Source organism: Lonchura striata, chromosome 1A (genome assembly GCF_050655825.1).
Source record: "Lonchura striata isolate lonStrDom1 chromosome 1A, ASM5065582v1, whole genome shotgun sequence".
Lineage (NCBI taxonomy): Eukaryota > Metazoa > Chordata > Aves > Passeriformes > Estrildidae > Lonchura > Lonchura striata.
Window position 1 is genome coordinate 4,836,016 of NC_140741.1, and position 20,675 is coordinate 4,856,690.

A 20,675-nucleotide genomic window follows, 5' to 3' on the forward strand; every position below is an offset into this window, starting at 1 on the left:
ATGGTCAGAACTGAGTCCCAGCATGCCAGCTGCACTTTATGTATCTCCTTATATGTTCCAATGTGGCATTTATCTTCTTCACAAAAGAATGGTGCTGTGGCTCCAAATCTCCTCTTCCTCTATCATTAAAAACTGCAGGCACCTTTTCCCAGTTCTAGCATAAGTAATGAACCAAACCTCCTCATGTGGTTTTAATTTGATTTTTTTCTTCAGCATTTTTCTTGCTGATAGTCATGCAAGTTCTCTTCAGCTAACTTGGAATTATAAAAAATGGGTAGGGGTTCAAAGTATGCTTATAATTAAAAGAAATGGGTTTTTTTTTCCCCCAAAAATGTTGTCTGTCATCAACTAACCTTGTTTCTGAATTATTCCTCCAACAAAGACCATCTCTGGAAAAAAAAGACAAATCAGAAAAAGACAAATATTATGTAAATCCAAAATATGAGCTAAGCTGATAAGTGATGTAACACATTAGCACATTGGAGATATTTGTAATCATCCATAACTGTACTGCCAAAACACAGCTACATATTGGAGAGTGCAAATCCCCTTTTGTATATCACTTAATATACCTCTTTGATATAGGAGTACAAATCAATACATTTCCTTTGTAACGAAAAATATTTGTAAAACAATTGAAATTTTGGTCTGAATACTGCAATGCTGTGTGTGTAAAATCTTTCATGCAAGAAAGTTATTGCAGTTGTACTTACTAGGTGCATTTTATTGCATCTCGATGTTATTTTAATTAATACTATTATTATAATCTAATTTAATTTCACTTTGTTAATTCTCTGCCAAGGAAATAAGTTTGAAGGTGAACTGCATAAAAGCTGACTCTGTAAAATGCCTTTCTTTTAGGAAAAGCTCTGAAGAATAATGGTTTTCAGGGTGTGCCCAGAATTCCTGCTTATTTACGTGCATTATTCCCATCCTCCCTCCTGGCATGCCTACAGCTCTGGGTACACATGTTACACTGTGGCATCTTTGACCTACTATGTTAATTGTTGTGAGTTGTCCTAACTATTTTTAAGAAAGAGGGAAAGCTGCAGGAGACATCTTTCCAAGAAATGTGTAACAAAACTAAGCTTGAAGTTCTTTGTGAATCATGCTTGGAAATTCTTTCTAGTGCTTCTCATTTGCCGAGCCTGGGTGCAAGTGAGGATGCCACTGAGGTTTCAGAAATTCCTTCAGCTCTGACATGGCACCATTGGTATTCTTAAAACAACACTTAAATAATCTTTAAATAAATAATTGCTATTCTTTCCCACCACCATTTCCACCAAATAAAAAGATAGTTGGATTCCTTTTTTACTTCCAACAAAACATTTGCAGCACATTTCAAGTATTAAAAAAAAAAAAAATTCTAGAGATATTTTCGGGCCCTTTATAAAATTCTGAAAATTAGAACAAAAGTGATTTTGGCATTTGAAAGGTGAACAGCCTCCTCTACTGAAGATATCAGTTGGTCAAAATGCTCTGAGCTAATCTTCTGCTCCAACTTCTTCTTCCTTGCCTTTACTTCAAGCCCACCATCTTAAAAAAGAGAGGACCACATGGCCAGAACACATTTCCATCCCAGGTAAGTGCATTTGTCAATGGATATTAAAACTGGGAACTGCTCGGATTTGCTGAGGCACATGTGGTGTCCCTACAGCCCCTTTTTGGGATCTGTTTGGGAATTCAACCACAAAGTGGTGCTGTTGCAAAAGCTAACCATTATAGAACATGCTCCCTGCTTTTAGAATGGCCCAAGGCATGCATTAAACCCAATAAAATGTTCATGCATTTGCATACTCACACGCATATCTTCCCCATAAATATTCAATTTTTTTATCATCAAACGAAATCACAGTGGTATTTGTTAAAATGTAGAGAAAAATACATGTCTTCAAAGTATATAAAATATCACATGTTTTGAAGTCTGGTCAAGTGCCTAATTAATCAGATCAATGTCTTGTAATTATCCCAATTAAAATCCCAGAATTCAAAGATGACTTTCTCCAACATGCTTTGAGCAATGTTTCAGATTCTTCAAGACAGAACAGGGAATTGTTCAAAGTAATATTTTAGGGTTTTTTAGGGGTTTTTTTTTTTTGTTTTTTTTTTTTTTTTTTTTTTTTTGCCATGTCTGAACCTCAGATCCAAGGGCAACAGATAAAATAAGGTGACCATTTGGGATCTGGATTGCTTCTTATTAAAAATTCAGAAACCTGCTTGAAATGTGAAAGAAACCCACCTTATACTAAGGGTTAGCGTGAGGGGGAAAAAACCACCCCACCCCCAGAATAACAGCTGAATATGTAGAAATACCTAGAAAGAAGCAGCTTCAGAACAACAGTAACATCTGTAGGGGAAAGGTTGGAAAACGGCAAGAACCAAACACGTCTCCATTTTCCCTGGCTGTGAAAACAGGCTGTCTACAATGCTTTTTGCAGTGCACACATATTTGGCGAGATTAAGGTGTCACATCTCAAATTACAAGGCGTCTGATTGCCCACAGAGCCAGACACAAGGCAAAAGCCCTCCACTCCTGCAAGCTCTGGGAGGTTTGCCTCCATCAGAGGTGGGCAGCCCTTCTGCACAGGTCTTTTGCTTCTAGACTTCTTCTTTTGGTGTATTTTATTTTATTTTATTTTATTTTATTTTATTTTATTTTAGGTTTGTTTTTTTTTTTTCCCCTACTGCAAATGTGAAGTTCCTGGGCTAGGGCTGCCATCAGAGCCTTAACCCTTTGCCTACCTTCAGAGGAACATTCGTTCACCAGCCACAGGAAAGTTTTCTATTCCTAGCACTGTTTGTCTACTTCAGGAGATTAAAAGCTGAGTCATATTTTAGGCATTTCTCAGATCTGACTCCAGTGCCTGGGCTGGGTGGGGGACACACAGGATTTAATTCGAGTTCCCTCATTTTAGCTGAAAAAGTTCTAAATTGGATGGAAACAGCATTCAGGGTGAGACAAAAAACATTGGAATTAGAGTTATACAAGTTTGAGGAGCTTTGGTTTTTTGTTTGGTGGGTTTTTTTGTTTGGTTTGTTTTGGTTTGGTTTTTTTATTGGCACAGCAAGCGAGTATTAGTACAGAATTCCTAGCAAGCAGTGGTGGAGGATGACTTTTAGTCTCCATCTGGTTGAAAAAGGCAGAACTTCTGAGACAGATACAAATTGTGGAATCCCCTCAACAGGACCATTTAAATTGCAGAATCCCCTAAATGGGACCATTTTATGCTTGAAAAAATCCAGAGAAAGGATTGTTGCAACTAATGACACCATCTGTGTTTTAATCTATGGTGGTAAATATTTCAATAAAACTGTGACAACTTTCCAGGTAGATTAAAATGCCTTAAAGGAGATGGTACAAAGCTTTGACAGAAGGAGAGGGCTAATTATCGTTACACAGGGAAGGGAAAGAGAAAAAAATCCATGGTTAAACAGGAACAGAAAAAAACTTATTGAGCTAGTAAAAGTATTCTTTAAGGAAACAATCTGGTGACCCTTATGATTTAAAGTGTCACCTCGTATCTTATATGACCACGTTCTTATGGTTATGACTTGCTCAATTAAGCTCAAATCAAACAGAAAAGAAAGATGACTTAAGCATGTAAATTTAGAGGGAGACTTTGAGGCATGCAGCTAAATTTATCAGCCATCTCTGTGAGTGATCTCTCTAAATAAAAAGTTTGGGAACCAGTCGCTGCTGGTTGCTGATGAACTTTCCATGTTTTTGGCACATGCCATCCTTAATGGATGAATCTGCAAGTCAAAACAGGAGGAACTGTACACAAATCCATCCTAAGGTCTGTTCTTAATGGTGGGTGTTTCTCTCAGCACTTATTTTTGTGTCATGGCGGGTGACTTCCTTGGCAGAAATACTGACCGAAGAAATAAATTTGTCAAAAATTTGCAAATAACTGGGAAAAAAAAAAAAAAAGGGAAGTAAGAGTGAGTGGGGGGAGATTTTGGCACTGTAGCTCTGTGCCTCTATTTCACCTGCTTGACATGTCCTACAGTGAGTTGTGAACACGGGTAGGAATAGCAGCACATGCTGGCAGTGTGAGTAAAGTGTGTGCATGTGTGTGCATGTGGGAGACAGAGGGAGCGTGGAGGACAGAGGGGCGGGAAGGGGGGAGTGGATGGACCATTAGAGTGCAAACACAGAGACATTCCTGCAGTAAAATACTCATCTGCTGAGAATCGCAGTCTGGAAGGGATGGTGGTGATTTAACAAAAGAATTCTCTAAAATGTTCCCTGGTGCTAATACTGTTCTTAATAATATGAAGAGGTTTTGCCAGGAAGAGGAATAAAACCATCAACTGGATTTGAAAAAAAAGAAAGAAAGAAAGAAAAGAAAATAGGCACAGGATAGGTTTTTTTTAGAGCACACAGAGGGAAAAATGACCTTTATGATGGTTTTGCCATTTTCAAAAAAATGCCTCATTCTCTGAATTTCCCCAGCCAGGCAAGGTTGTTATAAATGGTAGGTAGGGAAAGCAGAGTGTGGCAATAAAGGGGTTAATTCACGGAGCACAGAGCCATCTGGCTGAGCTGGTTTGTTATAATCGAGCAGATTATGTTCACGGGACTCAGAGTTTAAGGCTCCTCTCCCATAGAGCAACTCTGCACAACCCAAGCAGACCAACTTTGGGACTTTGAATGAACGTATTTACATCCACCTTTCTCTTCATGTCGACTTTTCTGGAAACATTCACACGGATGCCATGGTTACTCCTACCACGGTAAGGGAAATTTGACGTTTTCTAATGGGGTCCTAAGAGGGCGGGGAGGGGAGGGGGGGAGAGGGGTCCTTTAAAGAAGTTTCATGGGGAGGAGGTGGGGGTCTTGTGAGCGGTAGATGTGTCCCAAATGTTGCTTTTCCCATTGTGCCTCCTCCTTCCCTCACCCCTACTTGCCCTATAGTTTGCTTCAGCCCTGAGGTTCCCCTCTCCTCCCGCTCCTCACACTGTTGTTCGGGTCTCTGGAAAGAAAGCAGTGGAGGAGAAATGCGAGGTGCTAGAGGAAATCTGATTTAAGAGTCAAAAGCAAAGGAGACTTTTGGTTTTGTCTTAAGAGGGAAACCAGCGAGTTCAGCTATAACAAAAGGGGTTGGGAATCTTGACCGTGGATTGCAAGAACCAGCCTCAGCGCACATAGCATGCTCACCCTCTGGCAAAGTTAGAGCCCATGACAAGCAAAGCCAAAATTCCTAATTTCTAGACCTCGCCTGCCACAGGTAACCAGCTTCACTGGAGCTTTCATACTTTGTGTGTGTGCCAGACACTGGAAACCCTGCTCATGACCTTTGAATCAATCCTCATTCTCCTCAAACCCAAACACTAAATTCTCTGGGAAGAGCTGGAGATCAAAAGATTCCCTGCACATCTGTGTCTAGGTGCAAAAGATACACTCGCTCTGTGCTGGAATGGCAGGGAAACTGTTCTTACATTGCAGCTCCCAGCGTTGGGTGAGCACCTTCTAGGAATGCAGCACACAACTAATCAACAGAGATGCACATCTAGAGAGCAAAATAGAAAGCTGTTTCTCATCTAAACAGCTGAAATGCAGCTTAAAGCGTCAGTTACTGGCGAGTCCTTGTGGAGACACCAAACTGCTCTTAGCCAAGAGGGGAAAAAGTCCTTGAATGGTTCAGATAGTTTTCTGATCAGTTCTTAATCCTTCATTAAAATAAACGGGAAAGCTATATAAAAGCTATAACTATAAATATGCAGTATCTGGAGAGATGGATATTTTGGATTGAATAGGGCTGCTATGTGCACATTCTCTGGTTCCTATATTGCAAAACCAGTTATTTAGAGATGACTCTGTGTGTGTGTATGTGTACTTGTGTGTGTGTGTGTGTGTGTGTGTGTGTGTGTGTGTGTGTGTGTGTGTGTGTGTGTGTGTTTGTGAGGGGGGTTGCTTCTCTCCCTCCCCCTTTTTTAAATAGACAGGGATGTGTGTTATATGGTCCAGAGGATTGTTGTGAGCTACAGTCTTTCAGAAAACACTCTTTGCTCTCAGGCTCGTGTGATTTGTTGCATGAGGAGTGCAAATGGTATGTAAAGTTTTGCCTTTGCATTGTGCCTTGAGGAAAATATCCAGACAAGTAGGAGAGGCGCTTTCAGGTACAGAAATGCCTGATATGTGCAAGCTTGCAAGTGGAGAAGTGGCAGAAGAAGCACCTATAAATGGGATTCAAGGAAAAGGAAAAACTAATAGTAATAAAAACAAAACAAAACAAAAAAAAAAAAAAAAAGCCTTGCCAGACAAAAGCAGCAGAGAATGGAAGAGTTCAGCATGGTCCCAGCTGCTGGTAGTAAAAAGACTGGTCTAAAATACACGTGTAAATACCAGGGGCTTTGTGTGTGAGCATGGTGGGGGGACAAAATCCAGGCATGATTGCAGGTGGTGGAGCCAAAACATGGGAGAAGTGGAGGTACCAGCAGAGCCAGCAGGGTGGTGCTTTGTGTAGAAGGGTGCTACATGTTGAGGTATGCAGAACACATAGGTTTAAGGGGTTTTGTTCCCATTGTTCTGCTGTGGGTTGGGGTGTTTTCCTCTTCAGGGAACAAAAAATGAAATGGTACATCTAAAGATATATAAAAACTGTAGGGAAGCAGAAAACTGTATTTCAGCAGAAATAAAGTTCACTGTTGTGCACTGGAGTAATAATGGCAGGTGAGACATGAAAAGGTGGTCAGCTCGAAGGGGAAACTGCTGCACATCAACTGGAAAAAGAAGATCCTTGTGGGTGGCAGAAAGTTGAGGAGCTCACAAGAGGAAGTAACACTCTAAAGAGATGGGGAAAGGTACAGGCTGGAGGCTGGGTGAGGATATGAACGGGACATACAAGGATGGTAGGGTCTGCAAGGGGGAGGTTGGGTATGGAGTGGGAGTGGAGGGAGAAAGGTGAAAGCACAAAGGATGTTTGGAGGAGGAGTTAAAATGTGAAGTATTAGCTATTTGGAGAAAGGTATGGAAAATAATCAGCTACATGATGCTTGTGGGGGGCGTCAAAAGGAGTCACCTTTGATTCTGTCAAGAAATAGATACGAGGATGTATTTACAAGGAAGGTATCAGAGTATGAAAGGCAAGGCTTGCATGGTGATGGAAACATGTGCCGAGAACAGGAACACAGAGGGAAAAATGAGCTGGATGGAGATAGGGTGTGGTGAGGGGAAAAGGGTCCTGGAAGTATGTGAAGGGGTAACTAATTAGAGACATTTCAGAGCAGGCTGGAAGCCTGCTGGACTATGCTGCCTGCCTGCAAGGGAGACAGACTGGGGAAAAAGCCATGGGGAAGTGGTGTGAGGAAATTCAAGAGAGTGGAAGCCACAGGGGCAGGATGAACTGTGGCAAGGATATAAAGCTATGGCAGGTGTTGAGGAGCACGAGAATGAGGAAAAATTAAGGAATGTAGGAGGCATGAATGAGGATGAAATAAAGAGCTGTGTTTTCTGTAATGCCTGGGAAATAGGTGGTTTACAGGAGATACAGGGTGAGAGCAGAGAGTGAAGGGAAATTTGGGGGTTTGTTTCTTAGTAGGCAAAGAGGGAGCAGTGCAAAGGTGCAGTGGTTTGCTTGGCAGAACTGGGGATGCCTCTTTGCTGCGGAGTAGGAGGAACACGGGGAAAGAAAGTCAATAACTTACAGGGGAAGCAGCTGGGGCAAGGAACAGCAAGCAAGGAATAATGGAAAGAACTCTGGGAGGAGGAGAACATACACAAACAAAAAGGAGTAATTTTCTGTTGCAACAGATGTAACAAATGTGTTTGCATATCTGTGGTAGGTACTGGCTGAGTGAAACAGCAAGAATGGAACAAATGCGCTGGTGGAGAAAAATAGCTGAAGATATAAAGGGGTGGGAGGAGAAGGAATGGGAGGAAAAACTACCTGGAGGGCCGTATAAGCCACATGGCTGTGCTGAGGTCAAAAGTGAAGTGTGAAGTGTGTGGGGAGGCAAGTGGAGTTGGGAGCTGTAGAGCATGAGGTGGAAGTGGATGGGAATGACAGTTCCTGTTATAAGGGATGAGGAGCTCAGCACGGGCTGACAAACAGCAGTGTGGGAGCGAGGAAGGGACCTGCCAGGCTGTGCCTGCTGTGCTAGGGAAGGGGAAGGGAGGGAAAAGTTGTGTCTGATAAGAGAGATTTATACACACAGCATGCTCGAAGGAAATGAGGGAAGTACAGGTGAGGACTGCAGACCTGGGTGTGGGGTCTGGGAGAAAGAAAACCACTTATGGGGGAAGGAAGAGTGATGAGGAGTGGGAAAAAGTTTTTGAAGGCTTAAAACATCTCTTTGTAATCTGCCTCTTGCTGTGAGGGAGGCTAAGTGTGCAAGGAGCTCTAGGTGCATGCAGTGCACCAGGAGAGCAGATTGGGAGTTCAGTGCAAGGGCACAGGTAAATCCATGGAGACCTTGCTGACAGCACATGGATATATGGAATGTGTGAGGGCCAGGGGGTGAATAAGTTCAATGGGTGCTGTGCTTATGGGACTGTCAGAGTTGCAGGTGATGGAGGCAATCCAGGAAGAAGCTGAAACCCTTGAAGGGTGTGTAAGGGTTGCTGTAAGGGATGGAGGCCTGTGTGGAAGTCCCAAAGAGCCACCCAGGAGGCCACGCTGACGTGCAGGGTGGCTACCAGAGGCTGAGTGGAGCATCACGTGTCCACTGCACTCATGGCACAGCTCTCCATGTCGAAATCACTTACGTAAGGCCAGCACCAGGGCTGAGTTTCGTGAGTGCTAGGAAAGCAATGTTTGCATTGAGAAGGAGGGTAGGAAAGGATGACTAACTGGGAAAATGGCTTGGTGCGTGGGTAGTGATAGGACCCGACGTGCTCTGGATGTACCTGCCTTCTGCATGACGTGCACAGGAGGCAGGCTCTCCTGTAGAGGTTTTTTGCAGGCCTTTCATGAAGAAGGGCTGAATAACCCTTAGAAAATCCCAGCAGATTTAACTACAATATTTAAACCAGCTTCATTCAGAAGCGTACCTTATTTTCACACGTTAAAACCTCTGAATACTGCTGCTGGGACAAAGGGCAGAGAGGTTTCTCTGGGACAAGTTAACTGGGCTCTTGAATGAACAAATATCGGGCTGAAGGACAAAGAAGGACTACAAATGTCACTCAAGGGAAAGAGGAAAGCAATGGCTTTCTCCATGGCTTGAAGCAGTGCTGGAGTAATCTGCAGTTGGCTGAGGGTTGAAAACATAGGATACATCTTGGGTGTTAGAGAGAAGCACTAGGAACTTATTTCCCTTCAAAACAATTGCATTCATTGACAACAAACAGCTGTTCTTCAAATCTGATTTAAAACAACTTCAAATTGTGTGGCTCACCTAGGACTTCGGGTTCTTCTGCACAGAGTAGGAAAGTGCTTGTTTCTGCCCATAGCTGGTGTAGCTGGTGAGAAGATTGTGAGTAATCCTCTGGAACTTGCACTGCAAGAAGTCTGTCTGATCTCACAGAACCTCTAAACCTAAAGGCTGAAGCCTCTGAGCCCAGACCTCAAATAACATCAGTCCTTCAGACCATGGTTCATAGATCCCTTTTCTGTTCATTGCAAGGACAAATTCCTGCTAAAATAAAAGCAAGCAGCCTGTAAAATATAAGCAATTAGTGTTCATGAAGCCATAGGTTGTGTTGGGAACCCACTGTCCCGTATTTTACACTGGTTTCCCACTGCAGAGTCCAGGTCAAGATCTCCAGCAGGATGATTTTTCCTGGCAATTCTTGCAGCTGGTTGCAGTCTGTGGAAAGGACATTTCTTCTCTGCTGGGAGTGAACTTCTCACCATGGCAGGCTCTGGGTATCAGGGATGGTGAAGTAATTGTCCATGAGGGGGAGATGCAGTCTCAGATATTGGGATGGACTGAAACCACACACCACAGACTGCTCAGCCTACTGCCACCAGTGCTTCCCTGGCCTCTGACCACTCTGCTGCCTCCACTAGGAAAATAAAAATCAAACAGTGGCACCAACCTGTTAGCTGGCTGAGAAAAGAGAAAGGGATCAACAGGTTGTTGCAGGAAAGGGGAAAAAGCAAGAGTGAATGAGCTGTGCTCAGTGTGGAGAACATGGGGCATTTGTGCCTGCCTGAGCCCTTTGCAGTCACAACCCAGCCAGAGAAATCTGCTTGCAAGGGCCTGGAACATCTGGGTGTCCATGCAGATGTTTGCCTGGCCACGTGTGCGTGTCCAGGAGCAGCCAGGGCTGGCGGAGGGATGGCAGCTGTTGCTGTGTGGAAGACTCTTCGTGCATCTGCCAGTGGGGGATGCGGGGCTCAGCCACGTTCTGAGGGGACAGATGGGACGTGCGTGTGAAGAGAGAAGTGCTAAGGGTGGATATGGAGTAGTTTCAAGGTTGTGAAATGAGTGCTAGCAGGAACATCTACAGCTATGCTCCTCATTGTATCGTGAGCCTGAAGTCCACAGGGGAAAGGGAAGCCTCAAGGGAGGTTACACTTCCCAAGGAGCTAAAAAAGCCTCACACAAGCACACAGTTCACTTCAGAGCCGCCTCCTCTCCTTCACACGGTACAAGCAAGCCAGGAAAGGTGGCCCTTTCCTTCAGGGCAGCAAGCACTTGAAAGACCACAGCAGGACCATATACACCTCCCTCTCCGATCTTTCCCTGCCTCCATCTCCTCTCCACCTCTTCACACACACGAGGAAGGGTCTGTGTGTGGGATTCCCACCTGAGGGAACGCGTGACAGAGCTGCCATGTCGGGGTCAGGGAAGCCTGTGTGTCTGAGAACGTCAAAACAGAGTTCCCTGGTTGTCATCTCAGGCCCAGAGAAGGAGCCTGGTGGTTGCATTTCAAGGCACATGGAAGGATGGCAAGCCTTTCCACATTTCCGTCCGGCAGAGCGGGAGTCTTAGGGGTGACTTTATTGCTCTCTACAACTCCTGAAGGGAGGCTGTAGACAGGTGGGGTTGATCTCTTCCACCAGGCAGCAACCAGCAGAACAAGAGGACACAGTCTCAAGCTACATCAGGGAAGGTTTAGGTTGGATATTAGGAAAAAAATTTTCACTGAAATAAAAATTGGAAATTGGAATTGTCTTCCTAAGGAGGTGGTGGAATCACTATCTCTGGATATGTTTAAAAAAAGACTGGACTTGGCACTTGGTGCTATAGTCTAGTTGTGGTGTTAGGGCACAGGTTGGACTTGATGATCTTAGAGGTCTCTTCCAACCTCATTATTCTGTGATTCTGTGATTCTGTGATACTGTGATTCTGTGATTCTGTGAGTCAGTGCTTGGGTAGCCGTGAAAATGCCCACATTCTGCAGAGCAAAGTCCACTTATCTGTTCAATAACTTATCTGTGTTTTCTGTTGAAAAACCTGCACCAGAGGTGATGAAAACACTCTGGAAGGATTGCAACCCACAGGATAAAATTTGCAGCACTCCTCCAACATTTCCAATGTGCATGTTGCCGATAATGGAACCACAGCAATAAATATGCTTCTTCTCAGTTGCTCTTTCACACCTTCCACCAATAAATTCCTGTATTTTGAGTCTGACCTTGCTGTAGATTTCACATGTTTTATCTTACATTAGCTGAGTTAGCATGCAGGAATCTAGTTAATTCAAAATATATATATTTCTAGGCATTGCCTTACAAAAAATTCAACCACATTTGCAAAAAGTCTGAATCGATACAGTCAGAGGTAACTCAGAGGGAACTGTAGAGCTGCAGAAGGAAGAAGTATTTTGTACTCTACATTAATTCAGATTGTGAGTGTGAAATTTAAGCCCAACCACTTCTTTTGAAAAGCTTTGTGGTTAGACAAGTTTGAATGCAATATCCTCTCTGGTGAATTCTGCCTCACCCAGGAGATGGACAAAGTTGCAAGACAAAATCAGCTTCTGTCTCCTCCAGAGATGGGATTTGGGCAGTATTTGGTTTCTGCTCCAAACCAAGATGAGATATTTTGGCTTTTAGGTGCCAAATATAGATCTCATAAATCTGATGGAGACCAAACCACAGAGTTGTTAAGAGGGAGACATCATTTCATGTGTTGAGGGGTCTTTCCTGGATTTGTACATTTAAAAGTTAGAAAATATTTACCTCCTTCAGTGTTTCAGCTCCTGTGAGAGGTAAAACTCTTTCCTACACTCATTTCTCAAACAATTTGCACAGTCAGATTTTACATGACTAGCTTTCCAAATGGATGTTGCAGATAAATCCATAACATTAAAAAAATCTTCCTGAAAATGTGGTTTTTCTTTTCTATTTATCCATATTTGCCTGTTATCCCACTTAGATCCCCAAACACCTTGACCAACTTTCCTTCTTTCACTGTTTGCTAAAGATATCCCTCATATATTTGACTTAAGCTGTCCTTTGTTTAAGCTCATTCTTTTCTTACAGAGTTAATATAATCTTTTTCCTCTAAGCATATCCTTCAATTTCTTAATTATGCTTTTTTTCTGACTTCCCTCAATTTCATCCGAACCTTTGTGGCACTAGAGGATGCAGGAATAAAAGTGATGTTCCAAAACATTCCTCTATTTGCCTGTCTTCTGCAGTCACACTAACTTGCTAATTTTCAGTATTATATCTTTCCAACTTCCTCCCTAATATTTAATACAGTTGCTCTGAATTTATTTTCCTAGACATATTATCTTAGGCCTTTCTCCTCTGAATCTCTTATTTTCTGCATGTTTCTAACAAAACTCTGTCCTCCTATGTAGCATTTTTTTCTATCCTTTCCATTTTTTTTCTATCCATTTGCAGCCCGTTTCTTCTCCCATTTAATTTTTCTTCTCTTTAATGCTTTCAGATTGAGATGATTTTTGAGGTCACTTCCAACCCAAACCATTCTATGTTTCTATGATTTTTACAGAGTAAAACTCTTTATGAGAGAGATTAAAACCATCTCATCATATAGGGACATCTTTAAGAAATATTGCCTCAATATGTTTTTCTTCCTAGATGTGCTCTAGATGTACTTCAAAGAAAGTATTCATTTATTTATACAAAATGTATTCATTAATTAATCCGGGCAGAGACTTTTTTTCCTGCTCAGAGAAAATGTCTGTTCAAACTGCCTTTTTCAGTCTGAAACACTCAGGAAATATGTTTAATTTTCCTGTTGAAAGGAAAACCATCACAAGCTCTGAGAAAGAGAAACAATCTAAATAGTACTGCAAGATGAGTTTGGGGAGTTGTTGTTGTTGTTGCTTTACTAAAACAATGAAAATAAACAAAAGCTTCATGGAGTTAAATGTTGCTCTGAGAAGCTAAAGCTGCTTTTCACATGTGCTAGGAGAGGGTGGTATCCCTTGAAAAAGTTTCAGGTTTGGATAAAAAGAAATTGTTTAAAGTCCAGTGATCTTTTTTTCCTGTCTTTCTTCTAATAGGAAATCTTCCTGTCTTTTTTTTTTTTTTTCCCAGAGGTTCTCATTTGCCTCATTCCCCTGAAATAAAACCTGATTAATTTTCAGCATCATCTGTTTTTTTTGAGCCACCATTATCAAATCTTATTGATTTAGTTGTCTTTTGGTGAATATGTTGTTTACTTCAATCTTTGCACCTCTGGTTCAGACTGTGCCTTTCCTGACTCTGGTTTGACACCAGAACTTCCATTTATTCCAATGTATTTCTGATTAACACAAGATCAGGGCAAACATGGAAACCCAATGGACTGCAAGTCAAATTCTGCTCTCAGTTGCACCCAGGCAATCCTACCAATATTTATGAGGTTGTAACTTTGAATTTGTGTCTTGGGGGTTGTTTTTGGGGATTTTTTTAAACCATGAAAGCACATCCAAAGCATTTTAGTATGTTGATCCATAGAAATCAGAGAAGAGGAAAGAACATGCCTATATTAGATAAGTGATATTTTGATTGGAAAAATTGCAACAAATATTTTTCTTTTTTTTTTTTTTGTTGTTTTTTTTTTTGTTGTTGTTTTTTTGGTTGGAATTTGTCACTTCCTCAGAAACCAAGCATTCCCCACTTGTTCTAATAAATCTCAACTAAGTTTCCTTGGGCACCATAGTTTAAAAATCTTTCAGGCTTCTCCCTTGCTCAAAACCCTGCGTCCTTGTTGACTCATCCACAGCCATCCACAGACCAGGGAATTGGTACTACAGGGACAAAACTAGGGGAGTACATTAACCTAGAGAAAACAAGGGCATGATGCTTCTGCCTCACAGGGGACTCTTGGGCTTAGGAGGCAAAAAGAAATTCCTCAGCACTGGAAAATGAAACCCAACAAAATCCATCTCTGGTACAGTCTAATATCTCCTAATACGGTCTGTCTCTCTAAGATCCCAGCCAGCCAGATAGAATATTCTTCAAAGCTCTGTCATGTCTAATTTTAAATTCATCAAGTGACTGGGCTTCCACCAGTCCACTTAAAATTTTCATACCATCCCCCATCCAGCTTGAGTGCCATTCATTACTACAGCATTGAGTGCTTTCCCATGGGCAAGTTGTTAGCAACAACACAGTCCTGGGTGGCAGTAGGACAGCTGGCAAGAGACCATTTTAGATGAGTGGTTTGGCTTCAATTTTATTTTTTCTTTAGGTTAAATTCCACTGGTTACATTTTTGTGATGGCATTCTTTGAGGAAAAAGTGAAAATAAAATGTGTCATTGTTGAAAGTCACAGAAATATTTTTAATAAATAGCCTGTTCTTGGAGAATAGCTCTTTCTCAAAAGAAAATTTGTATTGGTGAAGCAACAGCTGAGTCCTGGGCTCGGTTTTGGGGCTGTCACTACAAGAAAGGCATGAAGGGGTTGGAGTATATCCAGAGAATGGGAACAGAGCTGGAGAAGGGGCTGAGGGAGCTGGGGGGGCTCAGCCTGGAGCAAAGGAGGATCGGGGGGAACCTTCTGGCTCTGCACAGCTCCTGACAGGAGGGGACAGCCGTGGGCATCGGGCTCTGCTCCCAGGGAACAGGGACAGGACAAAAGGAAATGGCCTCAAGCTGTGCCAGGTTGGTCATCAGCAGGAATTTCTCCATGGAAAGGGTGCTCAGGCATTGGAAGAGGATGACCAGAGAGGTGGTGAATCCCCATTCCAGGACATCTCCAAGGGACCACTGAACCTGTCACTCGGTGCTCTGGGGTGGGTGACAAGCTGGAGATTGGTCACAGGCTGGACTCGATGATCTGGGAGGTTTTTTCAAACCTCAGTAATTCTGTGGTTCTGTGAAAAGCTCAGTACCATCTCCTCAAGGTGATGGGTGTGTCTGTAGCCTGGCAGCAACCTGGGCAGTGTTCCAGGAGGTAACTCCATACAAATTACCAGGTCTGCACCTTCCCTCATGGAGAGTCTCCAAATCCTCCAGACTGCACCAGGATAACCACCCTTATTTCTGCTTGGATGGCAGTGCAAAGCTCTCCAGGGACAAATTGCCCAAAGACACCCTGCAGGCTGTTGCTAAGACATCCTGCTGTGTGAAGCAGCTCTGGTGGAGCAGCAGAGACAGCAGTGTACGAGCCAGCACCCTGCAGGGTGAGCACAGAGGACATCCCTTGCTCTGCCAGGTTGATGCAAACACCCTGAGGCTCCTCTCAGGTATCCAGACTGCTTGGTGAGGCACATGAACCAAGCTACACTTTTTTCCCAGCTCCTTTTAGGGAAATATGATACTTTAGGATGACTGGAATCAGAAATCTTCCTGGTCCTCTACAGGAATCACAGAATGGCTTAGGTTGGGAGGGACCTTAAAAATCAACCAGTTCCAATCCCCTGCCATGGGCAGGGACACCTTCCACTAGCCCAGGTTGCTCAGAGCCCCATCTAACCTGGCCTGAAACACTGCCAGGGATGGGGCAGCCACAGCTGCTCTATGCCAGGGCATTACCACCCTCACAGGGAGCAATTTCTTCCTGATATCTACCCTAAATTTCCCTTTACAGTTTGAAGCCATTGTCCCTTATCCTGTCACTACAGCTCCTGATGAAAAGCCCCTCTCCAGCTTCCCTGTATCTCCTTCAGATGCTAGAAGGTACTGTGAGGTCTCCACACCCTTCTCCTCCCCAGGCTGAACAGCCCCAGCTTTCCCAGCCTCTCTCCATAGGGAAGGTGCTCCAGTCCTCTGATCAACTTTGTGGCCTCCTCTGGACTTGCTCCAACACTTCCATGCCCTTCTTCTGTTGGGGCCACCAGAACTGGATGAAATATTCCAGGTGGGGTCTTACTGGAGCAGAGTACACATGGGTACCAATCTTCCTTCATTCAGGTCCATAAATTAAATTATTTTCATTTTTATTCATAAACACCCTAAATATCTATTGCTATTTAGGGAGATATGTTTATTCTAGTTGCTTTCTGAATTTTCTCTTGATTAATTTTCTTAGCAATACATGGAAACTTATAGACTACAAGAAGCATCCAAAATTATTTTCTGGTTACCTGGCATATTTCCATTGATGGATTTCACTTTGGGTTTTTTCCATCTTTTCCCATGCATCGGCTTCTATTTAACTCTTGCTGGATGTTCTTGAACAGCCAGTTGCTAGCTCTGGAGATAAATAACTTAACAGAGGCCTAACTCTGACCCCACTTACATGGAAGAAGCCTAATGACCCCCCAGGGAATAAGTTCATCTTGAGGCAGTGAAAATTTAGACCAGAGTCAAGACCTGAGAACTCAACAGAGAAACTATTGCCAGGCAAATGAGAGTTGTTGTTTCAAAACAAAACAAAACAAAACAAAACAAAACAAAAAAAAAAAAAAAGAAAAAAAACACCACCAACAAGAAATATTAATGTAGAAACTGTTTTCCAAATCTGAACTAGCAAAGCTTTCTCAAAAATTCTGCTCTGACCTGTCAAAAATTATCTAATCACAGTCTGCTTTTGCTTGTTTATTCGCTTCCTTGCTTGTTTTCTCCTCTCTTTTTACAAGAAGGTGTTGGTGTGGTGACTCCAGCTCTTTCAGTGTTTCCATCCATGAAATTCTCATCCATCTGAATTATGTCAGACCAAATCTGAAAAATGAAACCCAGCATCCCACCTTTGATCTGAGGCAAATAATTGTAGGTGCCATCGCCAGCCTTCCACAGGAATGTGGTCCGGAGAAAAAGACTTGAAAAGAACCTCAAAGATACTTCTAAAAGCCATAAAATGTTTTGGCAATTTTGGGTTTTCCTCTCTTTTCCTTACTGAAAAGGAACAGATGGGAACAGAAGTAAACTCTGCCATCTGGAAAGACTGAAGGATCAGTCTGAAAAGAGCCAGGTGTCAAGTTTGTTCATCACCAGCCCAGCTTTGTCAATTATCAACATCAAAACCTTGTCTCAACAAGGGCTGAATTGCACTAAGGATAAATGATTTTGCAAAGCCATTTTTTCTGTATCTTTTTGTCACCTAATTGTTCAGCTATCTTGAAAACTCCAGTTCTGAACAGAAAAAGGAAAGACATTAATTTGAAGTTTTACTTCTTACATGACCGGAAATTGTCTCATTGTTCTTTCCTACCTTCCATTGAACACTGCAGTCCGGATTCCACTTAAAGTCAATTAACTCTGTCATAACCTTTTAAAATGATGCTAAATTGAATTCATATATAGGCAATTTTGACCTTGTTCTCATAACAGTTTGAAATGGAAATGCAGCACCTTTGGGTGGAAAATCAGATGCAAAAAAATCATTATAGTGCTGTTTGATCTCTGGAGAGTGTCTGAATCACTGACTTTTTTTCTTTAAATATTGGGAATTTTGTGTGTAAGTAAAATTTTATATATATGTATATGTATTATATATATATATATATATATATATATATATAATATACGTGTATACATATATATTTGTGCCCTAACTGTACACAGAACAAGCCTGAAGATGTCTTCCTCTTTATCTGAATAGATTTTCTTTTTAATTACGTTTTATTTACATTTCATTTATGAGATTTCACAGCACCTTTGGTTTTAATCTTATGATTATGTAAGTGTCTGTCCCCGCTTTAAGCTTTCTATTTAGGGACATTTGAGCAAATAATTTCTCTTCTGCATACCAATGAGACTGATAATACAGCACCAAAAATTAGAAATAAGGAAGCTGGAGTGACAGGACAAAGGGAAATGGCTTCACATTGAAAAAGAAAATTTAAGTTAGATATTAGGAAGAAATTGTTTCCTATGAGGGTGGTGAGGCTCTGGCACAGGTGGCCCAGAGAAGGTGTGGCTGCCCCATCCCATGGAAGTGTTCCAGGACAGGTTGGATGGAGTTTGGAGAACCTGGTCTGGTGCTCTGTGACTCCCATATATATTTATATGTATATACATACATACATACATACATACATACATATATATATATATATATACACATACATACATACATATATATATATACATATATATATATATACATACATACATATATATATATACATACATACATACATATATATATATATATATCTAAAATTATCCAACACTTCCAATCAATATTTCTTTTCTTCAGACACGCGTACACACTGAGTTTTCCATGCATAATGCAATCCTTGATGCTTCTTTTACAAGTTGGTTCTGATTGCCTTTTGTCAAATTTTGCCTGTAGTCTTCAGTTATCTTCTGTGTCTGCATATTCCTATGGGTTTGTGGTTTGGTAACCCAGTCACCTGTGGTTGTCTTCTGTTTTTCCTCAAAACATGCAATTTTTTTTGTTTCTGCTGTGCAACCTAGCAATTCTTCCTTTTTTTTTTTTTCCTCTCTAAACATAAATCAGGAATTTGTAGTATTCTTTTTTTTTCCTTCAGTTTGATGTCTCTGTGCCCCAGCATCATCAGAGTAGATGAGGTCCACAAGCTCCCCTGAAATTGTCTGAAAAAGAGTCAAATATGTTGTGTAAAAATAGGTTTCTCCCAGTTTTTGTTTCATCTTTATATGATGCTGATACCTTTCAAAATATCTTTACCACTGTCTTTCTCTTCTTGTCCTCATACCATGACAATGAAATAAATCTATGACCTCTGCCCAAGCCCCCAAAACAAAAAAGACAAAATTATTGCTGCTTATGTCATTTTTAAATGAATTCCTTATTTTTGTGAGAAGTTAAATTCTTGTTCAAATCCCTTATGTTTGACATCAGGAAAGCTTGGGCTCTTTTAGGACCTTTGGCATGTGTATTTTTTCATCATCATCTTTCTTCTCTTCATGCTTTACATATGATCTTTTTCTCATTTTTCTCCTTCTACAATGCACTGTGTTTTGGAGAGGGTTAGACAGAACTAAGACAAAAAAAAAAGTAATTAAGGGGAAAACCATCCCTGCATTCCTCTTTCAAAAAGACTGAAATTGAAACCATCTTTAATGGTTAAAATCAAGGTTGGATTTTTTTTTTCAAAATTCTTTAGAGGCACAGAAAAAGAATTGTTTTATCAGACTTCTGCACAGCATCTCCATCTACTTTATCGGATGATGATTTAACAGATTTGTTTGCTTGCCTTCCCATTTAATAAAAGACTTTTAGTGCCTTTCATCCTTGATATGTTCCCTCCTAGATGTTTGTACACATTTAGTACAATGGTTGTTTCTTCACCTCAGAATTCCTTCTTTGCAATCAAAATTGTGCCAACATTTCTTCAGCCTTGCTTCTTTTGCTCTTGACCATATCTAATTTCCTTGGAAAAAAAGGTCTTTCTTCATGTAAAAAATAATTATTAAAAAAACCCTGCAACAATGAAGAAATACCAAACTTTAATCTACAGCCTAAAATATGAATTAAAAGCAAGTTAAAAGGAAGGGGCCTTAAAGATCATCTTGTCCCAACCCTCCTGATGGTTACTTGCCCTGAAATAATTAAAAGACAAATTTCCTTTCTACTTCAGAATGAAGATCAATCCCTTGTCCAGTTTAATTTTATTTATTGCATGTTGCAGTGAGGGAAGAGCTTGTTCACAGTGTGAACCTGTGATCTTCAGTGCTGACAGCCCAGTTTGTACAGTCCTTCTACTCAGTGCCTCTGTAAACCCAGCACACTCAAAGGTTCATAGTGAAGGCCTGATAGTGGAAAATAAATGGAATTATCTGAGTTGCTGATCAGTCCAGCTGTTTCAGAAGGATCAGCAGTCCCTCAGAATTAAAATCATGCTATTGGAGAAGAGTGGGACCAAAGCTTTCAGGCTCTTTCACCCACAACAAGCTGCAACTTGCACTTGCATGGAGCTTTTAAGTGAGTAAATTCCTTTCCTCACCTGGTTGTAGAAGGGTGTGCATCTGAAAAATGCAGCCCTTCTCATTGGGCATGGGTATTTTTGACATTTCCCCCCCTCCCCATAAAAAAACCTCCTGCCTTTTTCTCAAGTGAGAATCTTCCAGTCATGCACAGAAGATACCAGGTGATGGACAGCTAGTGCTCACCACAGAAAAATCCCTTTAGATTCTTTAAAAATAATTGGACCAGCTTGACCAAGTGTGTTTGAATTACCAGGCTGTACTAGGATCAACTCACCAGCATATGTGTTCTTTGATTTGGAACCCTTGCTCTGCAAATACCTCGGGGTGGGAATTTGTCAGGCAGTGGTCTGCCCATGTCACAATGGATTCACACCCAAACCAGTTTGAATGAATGCTTTAAGGAAAATTCCTTGAGCTGTAATTAGTAATGCATTGCTAGAACCCAGGTACTGCACATTTAAATACTCCTCCAGTGGTTCTTATTAGTGACACATTGCTAAACCCCAGCACATCCCTCTGACA

The 20,675-nt window shown here is 41.6% G+C and overlaps 1 protein-coding gene and 1 long non-coding RNA gene across 4 annotated transcripts in view; one reads left to right on the forward strand and one right to left on the reverse strand.

Annotated features, from left to right (window-relative positions):
• The window catches only part of LOC110475723 (uncharacterized), a 100,706-nt gene that overhangs the window by 32,184 nt on the left and 47,847 nt on the right, over positions 1-20,675 (reverse strand). For 2 of the 3 annotated variants that reach the window (XR_014952096.1, XR_014952094.1), the window contains one exon: positions 1-18,797. This exon is cut by the window's left edge and continues 15,672 nt beyond it. This is a non-coding gene — a long non-coding RNA (uncharacterized LOC110475723). The remainder of the gene's footprint in view (positions 18,798-20,675) is intronic. The other variant, XR_014952095.1, reaches the window with a different exon arrangement.
• The window catches only part of NTF3 (neurotrophin 3), a 49,899-nt gene continuing 33,810 nt past the window's right edge, over positions 4,587-20,675 (forward strand). The window contains exon 1 of the mRNA XM_021540068.4: positions 4,587-4,737. Within this exon, the coding sequence (XP_021395743.1) occupies positions 4,720-4,737 (18 nt within the window). The 5' untranslated portion in view covers positions 4,587-4,719. The remainder of the gene's footprint in view (positions 4,738-20,675) is intronic.